Source organism: Pongo abelii, chromosome 2 (assembly GCF_028885655.2).
Source record: "Pongo abelii isolate AG06213 chromosome 2, NHGRI_mPonAbe1-v2.0_pri, whole genome shotgun sequence".
In the NCBI taxonomy this organism is placed as follows: domain Eukaryota; kingdom Metazoa; phylum Chordata; class Mammalia; order Primates; family Hominidae; genus Pongo; species Pongo abelii.
This window is the reverse complement of record NC_085928.1, coordinates 121,419,297-121,436,997: the sequence shown is the minus strand read 5'-3', so window position 1 is coordinate 121,436,997 and position 17,701 is coordinate 121,419,297. Positions and strand designations below refer to the sequence as shown.

The following is a 17,701-nucleotide window of genomic DNA, read 5'->3' as shown; positions in this document are numbered from 1 at the left end:
TGGTGTGGATCAATAGTGCTTGGAAGCCCCATGCCCCACAAGAGTCTGAATGTCTTGCAACAACCCACAGAATAGTTCTCAGGGTCCCCACAAAGGTCACACTCAAATACAAGAATCACCACCCTCAGGGCAGCCCAGAGCTGGGCTTTCTAACATGTATTCATTATAGTCTTCCCAGCCCAGTTTACCAATTGGGGGTCATTTTCACCAGAAGCAATGCTGCTTTGTACCACAGCTGATGTTCCGACTTGACCAGGTTTCCAGGGAAATAAACTAGAAAGTTAACTCAAGGTCAACTGTGTACTTAGAGAAGAAGTGGAGATTTTAACTTGTTAACCCTTTACTCCCAGCATGGAAGATGAAGAGCTCAGTTGCACATTTGAAATGCTACAGGAATCCCCAAGTGGAGATGTTGCTAGGTCCAGAGCTCAGGAGAAAGGTCTGAAAGCCTCTTTTCAAAGGCACCTTGGTGGAGAAGAGCCCACTGCATGCAGCCAGCAGCAGTGGAGCCCTCTGCCAGCACTGCGTGGGCACGCGAAGGTGGCCCACCCCTGGGCTGCTTACCTTTCCCGCAGGCCTGCACCAGGCCGTACCACTCCCCACAGCTGTTACATAGCAAGGTGAAGGCGGTCTCCCGGTGGCCCATGATGTGGCCTGGGGCGCACACGTACAGCAGTTCATCCCCCATCTCCAAGCCGGTGCGGCCCTGCAGGATGGTGTTTGGGAACGAAGGCGGGTCTCCACACGGCTTCTCTGAGGAGAAGGAATCACAGTCAGCTTTTCCAAACTGTGCGGAACTTTTTCAGCCTATGAGAAAACAGACTTAAAACACAATTCTCCCCTGCTGCCCACCGTACCCTCAACTGTGATCACAGGGGCTGTTTCTTGGTCACCCTGGCAACTCCAAGGCCTGGCAGAATGCCTGGAATAGAAGAGGCACTCAAAAATACTTGTTGCATGAATAAACGCGATATAAAGTGCTATAACTGCATTTTTAAGTTGCCAAACAATGTTACCTTCCAATGTCTCCTTGAAAGGAGGGTCTGGAGATACATACCTAGCAGCAAGCTCCTTTTTGCCATATTTTATAAGTGAATAGGAACTCTGACAAAGGCTAAATGTTACAGACTATGGAGTACAGCAGAGGGTACCTTTCCCCCCTCCCCCACCCACAACCTCAACACCAACAGCAACACCGTTATCAGTTTGGTATATACAAAAATTACACACACACACACTATATATATACACAAACACATATATACACACACATATATATATAAATACATACTTTTTTTTAACATAAATGGGATTTATATCATATGTATTATTGAGTACTCTGCTTTAAAAAAAATTGATTATTTTTTAGGTTCACAACAAAGTTGAGCAGAAAGTACAGAGAGTTCCCCTATACCCCCGACCCTTCCACGCACACAGCTTCTCCCACTATTAGCATTCTGCACCAGAGTGGTCCGTTTGTGACAACTGATGAAACTCTACTGATACTTCATTATCACCCAAAGTCCATAATTTACCTCAAGGTTACCATAATTTACTGTTAGTGTTGTACATTCTATGGGCTTTGACAAATGCACAATGACACATATCCACCATTATTGTATCATACAGAATAGTTTCACTGCCCCAAAGTCCTCTGTGCTCTGCTTATTTATACCTTCCTTCTCTCTAAAGATTGCAACAGCTGATCCTTTTACTGTCTCCATAGTTTGCCTTTTCCAGAATTCACATAGTTGGAATCATAGTATGTAGCCTTTTCAGATTGGCTTCTTTCACTTAGTAACATGCAATTAAAGCTCCTCCATGTCTTCTTATGGCTTGAGAGCTCATTTCTTTTTAGCACTGAATACTATTCCATTGTCTGGATGTATCACAGTTTATTTATCTATTCACCCACTGAAGTACATCTTGGTTGCTTCTGAGTTTTGGCAACGACGAATAAAGCTGCTATACATATCCATTTACAGGTTTTTGTGTGAACATTAGTTTCTGGTTCATTTGGGTAAATACCAAAGAGTGTGACTGCTGGATTGTACGGGAAGAGTATGTTTAGTTTTGTAAGAACTGCCAAACTGTCTTCCAAAATGGCTGTACCATTTTGCATTCCCACCAGCAATGAATGAGTGTTCCTGTTGCTCCACATCCTTGCTAGCATTTGTTGGTTTGTGTTCTGGATTGCAAATATTTTCCCAAGTCTGTGACCCATCTTATTCTCTAGACATTGCCTTTTGCAGAAGTTTTAAATTTTAATGAATCCCAGCTTATCAATTATTTCTTTCATGCATCATGCCTTTAGTCTAAGAAGTCACTGCCATACCCAAGTCATTTAGGTTTTCTCCTATGATAACTTCCAGCAGTCTTACAGTTTTGGGTTTTACATTTAGGTCTATGGTCCATCTCCAGTTAATTTTTGTGAAGGGTGTAAGGTCTGCGTCTAGGTAATCGTTTTTGCATGTGGATGTCCAATTGTTCCAGCAGTTATGTAAAAGAGACTATCTTTGCTTCATCGTATTGCCTTTTCTCCTTAGTCAAAGATGAATCAACTATATTTATGTGGGTCAATTTCTGAGCTCTCTACTCTGATCCATTGATATTTGTCAGCTCTTCCACCAATATCACACTGCCTTGATTGCTGTAGCTTTATAGATGTCTTCAAGTCCAACAGGTTCAGCCCTTTGACTTTGTTTTTCTCCTTCAATATTTAGTTGGTTATTCTGGGTCTATCACGTCTCCATATAAACTACAGACTTTGTTTGTTAACCCATTTATGCCAGAGGTTGCAATTTTTTGTGTGTGAAAAATCAGACCTTGGCGATGACCTTGAGCAGTAGGATATAAATAACTCCCACAAGCTTAGCATTCCAACAATGGAACACGAGGCGTAAATGGGTTAATATCCATAAAGGTAACTTGCTGAATTTTTTATTGGGATGTGTTCAATCTATAGATCAAGTTGGGAAAAACTGACATCTTCACAATCCATGAACATAGACTATTTCTCCATTTATTTAGTTATTCTTTGATATATTTCATCAGAGTTTTATAGTATTCTTCATCTAGAGCTATAGATCTTGTACGTAATTTGTTAGATTTATACCTAAGAATTTCATTTTTTCTTGGGGTGCTAATATAAATGGTAACATGGTGTTTTTTGGCTTTTTTGTTTTTTTGAGATAGGGTCTCACTCTGTTGCCCAGGCTGGAGTGCAGTGGTGGGATCATGGCTCTCTGCAGCCTCGACCTCTTGGGTTTAAGTGATCCTCCCACCTTGGCCTCCCAAAGTCTTGGGATTATAGGCATGAGCCACTGCACCCAACTGGTAATGTGTTTTTAATTTAAAATTTCACTATTTAATTGCTGGTCCACAGGAAAGTGATTAACTTTTGTACGTTAACCTTGTAGCCTGCAATTCTGCTATAATTGTTTTTTTAAAAAAATTATACTTTAAGTTCATGTGCAGAACGTGCGGGTTTGTTACTATAACTGCTTATTAGTTCCAGCTTTTTGTTGTTGTTGATTCTTTCAGATTTTGTATGTAGACAATCATGTTATCTGCAGACAAAGACAGTTTCAGTTGTTCCTTCGCAATCTATATTTTCTTTTCTTATTTTATTGTATTAGCTAGGCTTTCCAGTACAATGCTGAAAAGCAGTGGTGAAAAGAGACATCTTGCCTTGTTTCTGATCTTAGCAAGAAAGCCTCAGATTTCTACCCTTAATCATGATGTTAGCTGTAGGTTTTTTTGTTTTTTTGTTTTTGTTTTTAGATGTTCTCTATTGAGTTGAAGAAGTTCCCCTCTATTCCTGGTTTGTTAGGAGTTTTTATCATGAATGGGTGTTGGATTTTGTCAAATGCCTTTTCTGCATCTATCAATATAATTATGTGATTTTTCTTCCATAGCCTCTTGATGTGATGGACCATATTAATTTTGAAGACTAGCCTTGCACACCTGGGATAAATCCCACTTGGTTTTGGTGTACAAATCTTTGTACACATTGTTGAATTTTGTTTGCTAATATTTTGTTGAAGATATTTGCATCTATGTTCATGAGATACATTGTTCTGTAGTTTGTTTTTTTTTTTGAGACGGAGTCTCGCTGTCGCCCAGGTTGGAGTGCAGTGGCATGATTTCGGCTCACTGCAGGCTCCGCCTCCCGGGATCACGCCATTCTCCTTCCTCAGCCTCCCGAGTAGCTGGGACTACAGGCGCCCGCCACCACGCCCGGCTAATTTTTTGTATTTTTAGTAGAGACGGGGTTTCACCGTGTTAGCCAGGATGGTCTCAATCTCGTGACCTGCCTGCCTCAGCCTCCCAAAGTGTTGGGATTACAGGCGTGAGCCACCGCGCCCGGCCCGGTCTGTAGTTTTTTTTGTAATGTCTTTGTTTGGTTTTGGTGTTAGTGTAATACTAGCCTCATAGAATGGCTTAGAAAGTATTCCTTCTGCTAACTTCTGGAAAAGATTGCAGAAAATTGGCATAATTTCTGCCACTAGTGAACCCTCTGGGCTTGGTGCTTTCTTTGGAAGGTTGTAGAGAATTGGCATAATTTCTGCCTTAAATGTTTGGCAGAATCCACTAGTGAACCCTCTCGGCTTGGTGCTTTCTTTGGAAGGTAATTAGTTATTGATTCAATTTATTTATTTATTTAATAGCTATAGGCCTGTTCAGATTGTCCATTTCTTCTCTATAATGGGACAATTTAATGTAGGTTATCAAATTTGTGGGCATAGAGTTGTTCATAATATTCCTTTATTATCCTTTTAATGTCCATAGGATCTGTAGTGATGTCCCCTCTTTAATTTTTTTTAAAAGCATAACCAATTGTTTAATCAGTTTTATGTGACCTATGAGCCTTCAGAAATAAATACTTGAAGAACCAGGGAAAACTGTTGATTTTTATGTTTAGATTCAAAGAAGAATGGACAGCTGTGTAGAAATGTGATTGGACAAAAGGGGTATGATCTTATGGTAATATACTAAAGGAGGAAACCCAGCAAGGTTTGTTTGTTGACCTTCTTGTTGGCCTCTCTGTGTAGCATTCTTTTCTCCTAGATATAGGCAGAACCTCTCTGGAATATAGGTCTTATGACCTATTACCAAACAAGGTAGGTCAAATTATTTCTTTCAGGCTGGGTGCTACACAGAAAGGTGGGAGAAGGTTAGAATAATATTTCTAGGTTTTACGGCTTGCTTTGGGGTTTCATTTTCAATATTAGTAATTTGCATCTTCTCTCATAGTCTGGCTAGAGGCTTATCCATTTTATCGTTCTTTTCAAAAAACCAACTTTTTTTCCATTGATTTTATTGATTTTATGTTTTTAATTTTACTGATTTCTACTCTAATTTTTATTACAGTCATGTGCCACATAACAACATTTTGGTCAAGGAGGAACTGAATATATGATGGTAGTCTCGTAAGATTATAATGGAGCTGAAAAATTTTTATCACCTAGTGATGTAACCATTGTAAAATCATAGAGCAATGTATTATTTATGTGTTTGTGGTGATGCTGGTGTAAACAAACCTGTTGCACTGCCAATTGTACAAAAGTATAGCACATACAATTATGTACAGTACAAAATACTCAATAACGATACTAAATGACTATGTTACTGGTTTATATATTTACTATACTATACTTTAAGCATTATTTTAGAGTATACTACTACTTATTTTTAAAAAGTTAACTAAAACAGCCTCAGGCAGGTCCTTCAAGAGATATTCCAGAGAAGGCATTGTTATAATAGGAGATGACAGCTCCATGTGTGTTACTGCCCCTGAAGACTTTCTACTGGGACAAGATGTGAAGGTGTCAAACAGTGATATTGGTGATCCTAACCCTGTGTAAGCCTAGGCTAATGTGCATGTTTGTGTCTTAGTTTTTAACAATAAAGTTTAAAAAGTTAAAAAAAATTTTTTTGAGACATGGTCTTGCTCTGTCACTCAGGTTGGAGTGCAGCGGCATGATCATGGCTCACTGTAACCTTGAACTCCTGGGTTCAAGTGATCCTCTTGCCCCAGTTTCCTGAATAGCTGGGACTATAGGCACAAGCAACTGTGCCTAGCTAATTAAAAAAATTTTTTTTGGCCAGGTGCAGTGGCTCACGCCTGTAATCCCAACACTTTGGAAGGCTGAAGCAGATGGATCACTTGAGGTCAGGAGTCAAAGACCAGCCTGGCCAACATGGTGAAACCCTAAAATTACTTTTTATACTAAAAATACAAAAAAAATTATCCAGGCGTGGTGGTGCACTCCTGTAATCTCAGTTACTCGGGAGGCTGAGCCAGAAGAATAGCTTGAACCCAAGAGGCAGAGGTTGCAATGAGCCGAGGTTGTGCCACTGCTCTCCAGCCTCACTGATGGAGCCAGACTTTGCCTCAAAAAAAAAATTGTTTTTTTTGTAGACATGGGGTCTTACTATGTTGCCCAGATTGTTCTTTAACTCCTGGCCTCAAGAGATCCTCCTGCCTCAGGCCTTCCAAAGTGCTGAGGTTGCAGGCATGAGCCAGTACACCCAGCAAATAATAATAATAATAATAATAATAATAATAATAATAAATTTAAAAAATAAAAAAGTATAGAATAAGGATATAAGGAAAGAAAATGTACAGTTGTACAATGTTTTCGTTTTAAGCTCTGTTATTACGAAAAAGTCAAGTTTTAAAAATTAAAAATTTATAAAGTAAGTTACAGTAAACTAAAGCTAATTTATTACTGATGAAAAAATATTTTCATAAATTTAGTGTAGTCTAAGTGTACAGTGTTTATAAAGTCTGCAGTAGTATACAGTAATGTCCTAGGCCTTCACAGTCACTGACCATTCATTCACTGACTCACCCATGGCAACGTCCAGTGCTGCAAGCGCCATGCATGGTAAGTGCCCTATATAGATGTATCATTTTCATCTTTTTTTTTTTTTGCGTTTGTTTGGTTTTTGTTTTGGGGGTGGGGAGATTTGAGATAAAATCTCACTCTGTTGCCCAGGCTGGAATGCAGTGACATAATCGTGGCTCACTGACCCCTTGGACTCTCAAGCAATCCTCCTGTGTAGCTTAGACCAAGAGCATGTGCCACCCTGCCTAGATATTTTTTTTCCCCCTTTGGAGAGACAGGGTTTCCTTATGTTGCCCAGGCTGGTCTCAAACTCTTGGGCTCAAATGATCCTCCCTTCTCAGCTTCCCAAAGTGCTGGGATCACAGGCATGAGTTACTGTGCCTGGTCCATTTTTTGTTTGTTTGTTTTACCTTTTATACTATATTTTTACTGTACCTTTTCTATGTTTAGATACACAAATACCTACTATTGTGTTACAATTGCCTACAGTATTCAGTACAGTAACACACTGTACAGGTTTGTAGCCAAGGAACAACAGGCGGTACCATTAGTCTAGATGCATAGTAGGCTATACCATCTAGGTTTGTGTAAGTACACTCTACGATGTTCACACAATGACAAAATCATCTACAATGCATATCTCAAAATGTATCCCTGCTGTTAGGCAATGAATACTGTATTTCTTTTCTTCTGTTTAATTTAGATTTAACTTGCTCTTCTTTTTTTGAGTTTTCTAAAGTGGAGGCTAAGATTATTGATTTTAGATTTTTCTTTTTTTCTAATATATGTATTCACTGCTATAAGTTTGCCTCTACGCACTGCTTCTCACAACTTTTGAAAAGTATTTTCATTCTCATGTGGTTAAAAATATTTTAAAATTCTCTTGAGATATCTTCTTTGACCCACGCATTATTTAAAAGTATGTTGTTTAATCTCCAAGGACTTTGGGATTTTCCAGCCATCATTCTGTTATTGTTTTCTACCTTAATTCCACTGTGGTCTGGGAGCAGACATCATATTCCTATTCTTTAAAATTTGTTAATTTGTGTTTTACAGCCCAGATGTGGTTGATCCTAGCAAATGTTCCATGTGAGCCTGAGAAGAATGTGTAATTAGCTGTTGTTGGATAAAGTAGTCTAAATATGTCAATTATATCTAGTTAACTAAAGGGGCTGTCAAGTTCAACTATGTGCTTGCTGATCTGCCTGCCAGACCTGTCCATTTCTGACAGAGGGGTGTTTAAATCACCAACTACAACAGTGGATTCATCTATTTATCCTTGCAGTTCTATCAGTTTTTCCTCATGTATTTTGGCATCCTGTTGTTAGGCACATATACATTAACGATGGTTATGTCTTCTTAGAATATTGACCTCTTTACCATTATGTAATTCTTCTCTTTATCCCTGATAACTTTTCTTGATCTGAAGTCTGCTCTATCTAAAACTAGTATAGCTACTCCCACTTTATTTTGATTAGTATTAGCATGGTATATCTTTCTCCATCCCTTTCCTTTTTGTTTTTTGAGACGGAGTCTCGCTGTCGCCCAGGTTGGAGTGCAGTGGTGTGATCTCGGCTCACTGCAAGCTCTGCCTCCCAGGTTCATGCCATTTTCCTGCCTCAGCCTCCCGAGTAGCTGGGACTACAGGTGCCTGCCACTACGCTCGGCTAATTTTTTTGTATTTTTTTTTTTTAGTAGAGACAGGGTTTCACCGGGTTAGCCAGGATGGTCTCGATCTCCTGACCTCGTGATCCGCCCACCTCGGCCTCCCAAAGTGCTGGGATTACAGGCGTGAGCCACCGCACCCGGCTCCCTCTACTTTTTATCTGTATGTGTCTTTATACTTACAGTGGGTTTCTTATAGACAACATATAGTTAGGTCTTGTTTTTTAACACACTCTGATAATACCTCTTTTAATTAGTGTATTTAGACCATTGATGTTTAAAGTGATCATTGATATAATTGGATAACCACTATAATTGTTATTGTTTTCTATTTGTTACCCTATTTTCTGTTTCTATTTTTGTCTTCCATGTTTTTTAAGTCTTTTATGGTTTTAACTGAGCATTTTATATAATTCCATTTTCTTTCTTTTCTTAGCGTTATCAATTATACTTGTTTTTTTATTTTTATTCTTTATCTTTTTTAGTTGTTGCCCTGATGGTTGCAATACACATTTACAAGTCCAACTCCACTTTCAAATAACACTATACTATACTTCACAGGTAGTGCAAGTACCTTATAATAACAAAATATGCCTAATTCCTCCTGTCCCCTGTATCATTGGTGTCATTCAGTTCACTATTGAATTGCTGCTATTATTTTGTACAAACTATTATCTCTCTGATCACTAAGAATACAAAAAAATAAGTTTTTACTTTACCTTCACTTATTTATTCTCTGATGGTCTTCCTTTATTTACATAGGTCTGAGTTTCTGACCTATATCATTTCCCTGCTCCCTAAAGAACTTCTTTTAACATTTCTTGCAAGACAGGTCTACTGGCCACAAATTCTCTCATTTTTTGTTTGTCTGAGAAAGTCTTTATTTCTCTTTCACTTTTGAAGGACAATTTCTTAGGGCATACAATTTTAGGTTAATGGGGTTTTTTTTCCTCTTAACACTTTAAATATTTTACTACCCTCTTTTTTTTTTTTTTTTTTTTTTTTTTGAGATGGAGTCTCGCTCTGTCTCCTTGGCTGGAGTGGAGTGGCGTGATCTCAGTTCACTGCAACCTCCACCTCCCGGGTTTAAGCGATGCTCCTGTCTCAGCCTACTGAGTAGCTGGGACTACAGGCACACACCACCACACCCGGCTAATTTTTTTGTATTTTTAGTAGAGATAGGGTTTCACCATGTTGGCCAGGCTGGTCTCGAACTCCTGACCTCAGGTGATCTGCCCGCCTCAGCCTCCCAAAGTGCTGGGATTAAAGGTATAAGCCACCACACCCGGACTTACACTGTCTTCTTTCTTGCATGGTTTCAGAGGAGAAATTGTATATAATTCTTACTTTTGCTCCTCTATAGATAAGGTAGGGTTTTTTCTTCTAGATTCTTTCAAGATTTTAAATTTATCTTTAATTTTTTTGTAGTTTGTTAATGATATGCCAGGGTGTAGTTTTTTGGGTATTTATCCTACTTGGTGTGCTCTGAGCTCCCCAGATCTGTGGTTGGTTGTCTGACATTAATTTGATGAAATTCTTGGTCATTACGGTTTCAAATATTGCTTCTGTTCCTTTCTTCCTTCTCCTTCTGATACTTCCATTATGTGTATGTTATAATTTTTGTAGTATCCCATAGTTCTTGGATATTCTGTTCTCTTTTTTTGTCTTTTATTTCTCTTTGTTTTTCAGTTTTTGGAAGTTTCTATTGCCATATCTTCAACCGCAGAGATTTTCTCCTCAGCTGTGTCCAGTCTACTGATGAGCCTATTTCTGTTACAGTGCTCTTGATCTCTCACATTTCTTTTTGATTCTTTCTTAGAATTGCCACCTCTCTGTTTCTATTACCCATCTGTTCTTGTATGTCATCTAATTCTCCCATTAATGCCTGAGCATAGTTATCATAGCATTTTAAAATTCCTGGTCTGATAAATTCAACATCCCTGCCATATCTGAGTCTAGTTCTGACGCTTGTTTTCAGTCTCTTCAAACTGTATCTTTTGTCTTTTAGAATGCCTCATAATTTTTGTTGAAAAGTGGACATGATGTTCTGAGCAAAAGCCACTGTGGTAAACAGGCCTCTGGGAATGTGGTGGGAAGGTGTGGAGGGGAGAGGAAGTGTTCTAGAGTCCTATGACTAGGTCTCGGTCTTTTGTCAGCCTGTGCCCCTAGACTGTGAACTTCATCAGTGCTTCTCATTTTTTCCCCTCCCATCTAGGTGAGAGAGGATGGCTACAGGGAGCTGGATTTGGGAATTTCCCTCCCTCCAGTAGGTCAGGCTCTGAAAAAATATTTTGTTCCTGACCACAGGCCTTGTTAAGAAGAACAGAATATTCTGGGGTATTTCAAAATGGTTCTTTTTCCTCTGTCTTTGCTGGAAGCACAAGATTTTTCTCTGATATTTTCTGTAAGGACCTGATAGAGCTCCTGGAGGTAAAACTTCCAAAAGCATGGGGGCCCCTTGATGACTGGGTCCCCCTGGAGTTTTTAACTCACAAACTTGTCCACCCTGAGCTTCCAGCAATTCATCAATTACAGTTACGTTTTCCTACCCTGGCACTGGTTTCTTCCAATTGTTCTGCTTAGGTAACTTGTGATTATCTGTTTTTACCTGTGTCTCCAATTCTAGGGACAGCAGTTTGCCCTGTGACCTCACTTTGCTGATGGATCTAAGAAGAGCTGTAGATGTGTCAGTTTGTTCAGCTTTTTACTTGTTATGATGGAGCAGTAGTAACTTCTAAGCTCCTGACATGCTGGGCCAGAAACCAGAAGTCTTTTTTTTTTTTTAATATTACAGCTCTTTCCACATTAATACTATAATCTACTTCAATCTTTGGTAGCACACATTATTTAATCATTAGACATATTTATGTTGGTTCCAATTTTTCATGATTATAAATAATGCTTCAATGAACAGTCTCAAATGCACAGTTTTGTACCTATCTTATTTCTTTAGGATAAACCTCTAGAAGTGGAACTGCTGCATCAAAGTAACGTTACAATTAAAAAAAAATTCAAATTCAAATTTCCTCTTCTAATTTTACAGGTTGTTTTCCTTTAGTCCTTATGCAGTCAAGTTACCTAAGAAGCATATTGCTTTAAAGAAGATAGACTTTGGGAGGCCAAGGCGGGCGGATCATGAGGTCAGGAGATTGAGACCATCCTGGCTAACACGGTGAAACCCTGTCTCTACTAAAATACAAAAAATTAGCTGGGTGTGGTGGCGGGCGCCTGTAGTCCCAGCTACTCGGGAGGCTGAGGCAGGAGAATGACGTGAACCCGGGAGGTGGAGCTTGCAGTGAGCCGAGATTGCACCACTGCACTCCAGCCTGGGTGACAGAGCGAGACTGTGTCTCAAAAGAAAAAAAAAAAAAGGTAGACTGAGAAACGATGAAAATAGAAAATAAAAAATACGACTTGTGCTTTAAGCCACCCTGACTGGCCTCGCAGCTTGTAGTTTGGTAGCACTTTCTTTCTTTTTTTTTTTTTTTGAGACAGAGTCTCATTCTGTCGCCAGGCTGGATGGAGTGCAGTGGTGTGATCTTGGCTCACTGCAACCTCTGCCTCCCGGGTTCAAGCAATTCTCCTGCCTCAGCCTCCTGAGTAGCTGGGACTACAGGCGCATGCCACCATGCCCAGCTAATTTTTGTATTTTTAGTAGAGACAGGGTTTCACCATGTTGGCCAGGATGGTCTCGATCTCTTGACCTCGTGACCTGCCTGCCTCGGCCTCCCAAAGTCCTGGGATTACAGGTGTGAGCCACCGTGCCCGGTCAGCACTTTCTTAAAGACACTCATTGCTATGCATATGCTTTTATATGAGAGAGATTTTGAATGAAGAAGTGTGTGGCTGTACTTCAGGAAGACAGCACAGAGTGACACATTTTGACCAAGACTACCTTGATTCTGTGAGTCAAGGAGCCTAGGAGATCAAGTGCTTATTTCACCTATATGGCAAGTCGGGACAAGCAGTTATCTGAAACCCTTGCCACAAATTCAGGTGCACCCTCCACAGGGTGAGTAGGGGAGAATCATGTAGGTGAAGAATGAACCAAAGTCATACACCTCAGTTATGTCATGCTGGACCAAATTCCAGCTGGTATCTCAAAGGCAAAAGGCCTGGACTTTCCACCTTCCTCAGCTGTCCATGACTCATGCTGGATGCCCCACTGTTTTCTTCCACCAGGATCTACTGGAAGGCTGTTCAGCAAACACTATGAAAGGACTGATTAATACTTTCAGTCTCACATAAATCTATCTAAGGAACACAGGGAAACTGTTTTGGAAGTAGAGAAGGAGGAACTTCAGGCTAAACTCAGATCCCACCAGACTCATGAGATCTTCTCCTTCAGAATTAATTTTCAAAACGATACAGGCTAGAATCTGGCTCAGGAAAACCACAATAATGCTGCTGAGAGTCTAGGTACATATACCATATGTTTCTGGATTTCCCGCAAACACTCAAGACAGGAAACACACTTCTGAGCTGGTGTGATTCAGAAGCTCCAGTATAACAGTGCTATGCGTTAACACAACCAAGTGCATGCCAAAAACACCACTCATATCCAGGTGCAACTTGAATTAGTTCCTTTCACTAATCTTCCCATCTTGAACCTCACAAGGGAGCTATGGAAAACAGCCAGCTATATACCTGGACCCTCTTCTCCTCTCTAGGGAAACTTACATTTGGTAAGTGTACTAACAGTCTTTTTTTTTTTTTTTTAATTATACTTTAAGTTTTAGGGTACATGTGCACAACATGCAGGTTTGTTACATATGTATACATGTGCCATGTTGGTGTGCTGCACCCATTAACTCATCATTTAACATTAGGTATATCTCCTAATGGTATCCCTCCCTCCTCCCCCCACCCCACAACAGGCGCCGGTGTGTGATGTTCCCCTTCCTGTGTCCATGTGTTCTCATTGTTCAATTCCCACCTATGAGTGAGAACATGCGGTGTTTGGTTTTTTGTCCTTGATACTGCTTCTCGATTATTCTGTAGATAGAAATTGTGGTTTGTGAACACAGATTTAGGACCTGGCTTTCAACCATTTCAACATCAAGAGATATATCTATTATTTTTCCTTCCAAGAAAAGATTTTTTAAAAGATTTTGTCTATCAACCAAATGTTTATTCATAAGCACATTTATTTCACTCATTTTTCAATTTAAAAGGGCACATTTGCCTGCCAATCAGAGCTTCTGATAACCAGTGTTTCCACAAAGAGTTTAGATCTCATATGAAAGTTGATGCTTTTATTCTGAGAAATTGTTGACTTTCATCCTGACCTTTGAAATTTTAAAAAAGAGCCTGCAAAACTCAATTATTACTTTGCAAGCCAAAAATGTAAAAATTCTGAAACAAATGCTTGATCTTTCCTCCTTCCTTTTGGTGTTACCTAAGCTATGTGTCTTTAGGGTCCCCTGCTAGCTCCCTCCCACTCATTCCACAACACACAACCAGCATTGTCCTCCCCAAGAATAGTTAGTTCTTACATTCCTCTACATCAGTGGTTCTCAAAGATGAACATGCATCAGAATCACCTGGAAGGTTTGTAAAAATACATCTGGCCCTCCTTTTGAGTTTCTGACTCTGTAGCTGAGGCCCCAAAATTTATATTTCTTGAAAGTTCCTAGGTAATGTTGAGACTGCTGGAACAAGGACTACCGTTGGAGAGCTGCTGTTGTAGATCAAAAACCTATCCTCAAAAACAGGCAAAACCTATGTATGGTGATAAGAATCGGAATAGAGATGGGCCTCTGGCTCTGCTGGAGTAGGGAGGGGCAGAAGATTATTGGAAAAGGGCTCCAGGGAACTTTCTGGGGTGAAGGAAATGTTCTATATCATGACTGGGTGTTGATTACACAGGTGTATACTATTTGTCAAAACTTGTCAACTTTAGATCTGTGCATTTTGCTGATGTAAATTATATCTTAATGAACTAAGTTAATTTAAAAAATACCTCCCCTTAGAAAAATCTGTAATTTATTCAGCATGAGGTATAAGTGATTGAAAATTATTCACAACCTCTCCCAATGGATACTTCATGCCTTAAGATAGTGATTTCTAACTTGCAGGGATTCTACCAGGGAAGGAATATAGTATTTGCAAGATGTAGGCAAGTTCATATGCAAATAAACCCTGTGTCAATCAACCAATAACTCTAAATCAATTACCAATACACGGAAATCTACATGATACTACTCCTTGAGTTTCTCCTCCTAAAAAATTATTTTAAAAATCTTCTAGCCAGCTGGGCACGGTGGCTCACACCTGTAATCCCAGCACTTTGGGAGGCCAAGGGGGGTGGATTATGAGGTCAGGAGTTCAAGACCAGCCTGACCAATATGGTAAAACCCCCTCTACTAAAAATACAAAAATTAGCCAGACGTGGCAGCACATGCCTGTAGTCCCAGCTACTCGCGGACTGAGGCAGGAGAATCGCTTGAACCCGGGAGGCAGAGGTTGCAGTGAGCCGAGATCACGCTACTGCACTCCAGCCTGGGTGACAGAGCGAGACTCCTTCTCAAAAAAAAAAAAAAAAAATTCTAGAATGAAATGATATAATGTCCTGGATTTGCTTTAAAATTTGTCAATGGGAGAAGAAAGTTTTAGGAAAAAAATCAAATTTTTCCTTTAGCCTCACCAATGACAACCATTGTTTTTGTTTTGAGAAGTGTTAAATGTTCTTCATTTGATATTACACATAAATCACACTAAAATGCCTTTCAATAAGTAAAAAGAACCATTTTAGATACAGGGAATTCTAATTAGATTGGCATAGTTAAGACCAAAAATATAAAGTACACATTGCTACCTTATCTTCAGCCTTTGCCTTTAAGATGCAGATGAATACAAAACACAAGTGAGTCTTGCTTGATTCTGAGACAATGAAGGAATTTCCCCAGTATTTAAATATATTCACATAACCAATTATATAAATCTATATATAAAACCAATCTCCAATAGATTTTAAGATGATATTCACCATCTTTGTGAAAAGTTGACCATTACTAGTGAAGTCCAATCATATCTTTAAAAGGGGAATAGTGATCGCATTTACTGGATTGGAATTACTATTCAAATTAAAAAAACCGAACATATTCATTTAACCACAAGCCAGTCTTAGTTAAATCAGGACTGCCCAACAAAAATATTCGTCAGTCACTCATGATCTAAATTCTGGTATATGAGATCTATTAAATTACGGTACACATAAAAAAGTCGTAAGACATTTCTGTTTTGTAATAAATAAGCAGTGGCCGGTCGGGCGCGGTGGCTCACACCTGTAATCCTAGCACTTTGGGAGGCCAAGGTGGGTGGATCACGAGGTCAGGAGATTGAGACCATCCTGGCTAACACGGTGAAACCCTGTCTCTACTAAAAATACAAAAAATTAGCCAGGCGTGGTGGCAGGCACCTTTAGTCCCAGCTACTCAGGAGGCTGAGGCAGGAGAATGGCGTGAACCCGGGAGGTGGAGCTTGCAGTGAGCTGAGATCGTGCCACTGCACTCCAGCCTGGGCGACAGAGCAAGACTCCGTCTCAAAAAAAAAAAAAAAAAAAAAATCAATGGCCAATTAGTACTCGTTAGTAGCTTTTTTGAGATAAGCTATCAAGTCTGCCCTTTCTGACTTCTTCTCAATGTTGGCGAAGATCATTTTTGTTCCAGGGATATACTTCTAACATGGTTTTCCCTCTTTCAGTTTTACACACATACACACAAATAAATATACACAGCACTACACTATAATACGATATAACCATTTTGGTTTGTAGCTTGTTAATTTAACACTATATTGTGAAATTTTCCCCTTATCAACGAATATTCGTATTTTAAAAATTTATTGTAAATGACTATATATTATTCCATTTGTATGGATTCACCATAATGGGCCCCCTATGGTGGGACACTAACTTTGTTTCCATTTCTTCCTTACTAAATAATGAACATTGTAACATACCTTTATACTGAGGGAGTTCAGGAAATGCCACCCAAAAATATGCAACTCTGTTTGGCATGCTGATTACTTCAAACTGAGGGCATTTGGGGGACAGGAGATGCAGCCAGAGGCTTTCTCTGGGCTTCCCTTGTCTGCCTAATGACAGATCCTCCAAAAGGAACTCAGTTGTCATGAATCCCCTTCCCAGGAATTTCACTAACCAGAGAAGATTTACTCCAATCACAGCAGAGGACCTAGACATACTTTGTTACACCTACTTTTCTGAGGGCTCATTCATCTTTCCCCAAAATCATTTAATCTCCCCTAAATTGTCTACATTCCCCCACCCCTGGCCCATCAAACTCCCCTGTGAATACCCAAAATCCAGTAAGATTTAGGAGCTTATATACCTTCTTCACAGAGCTTATAATGTGCCCTCTTCACCCTCTTCATAGAGTGTATATAAGCTCCTAAATCTTACTGGATTTTGGGTATTCACTTTTCTTTCCTGCGATGCCCTGTGCATATAATAAATTAGTATACTTTTTTTTTCCTGTTGATCTGTTTGTTGTTGATCTGTTTGTTTGTTGTCAATGTTCACAGACTCACTTTGAGCCCTCAGAGCATAGGAAAGTCTTCCTTCCCCTACAGTACTGGCCATGCTAATATCCTTAGAATAAAATACTCAAAGTGAAATTGATGGATGAAAGGGAATATGTAGTTTTTAAGCTTCTGATAGGTTCTGCCAAGTTGAATATGAGTGTTTAAGAATTTACACTCAGGCTTGCTGGGTGCAGTGGCTCACTCCTGTAATCCCAGCACTTTGGGAGGCTGAGGCAGCAGGATTGCTTCAGGCCAGGAGTTTTGAGAGCAGCTTGGGCAATATAGCGAGATCCCATCTCAACTAAAAAATAAAAAATAGCCAGGCACAGTGGTGTGCGCCTATAGTCCTAGCTACTCAGGCAGCTGAGGTGGGAGGATGTATTGAGCCCAGGAGCTGTAGTGAGCTATGATCAAACCACTGTATTCTAGCCTAGGTGACAGTAAGAACCTGTCTCTAAAAAACCAAAAGAATTTATATGCCTACAAGTGGCATATAAATTTGCCTGTTTCCCTTAGGAACACTGAGTGCTATCATTCTTTGTAAACTTTGACAATTTTACAGGCTGACAAAGTGATTTCTTATATTAATGCGCATATGTTTTTTTTGTTTGTTTTTTGTTTTGTTTTTTTGAGACAGA

The 17,701-nt window shown here is 39.6% G+C and overlaps 1 protein-coding gene across 1 annotated transcript in view; it reads right to left on the bottom strand.

The window, feature by feature from the left end:
• Positions 1-17,701, bottom strand: part of SUSD5 (sushi domain containing 5) — a 72,696-nt gene that overhangs the window by 28,224 nt on the left and 26,771 nt on the right. Inside the window, exon 4 of the mRNA XM_002813967.6 lies at positions 565-753. Coding sequence (XP_002814013.2) covers positions 565-753 — 189 coding nt within the window. The remainder of the gene's footprint in view (positions 1-564; positions 754-17,701) is intronic.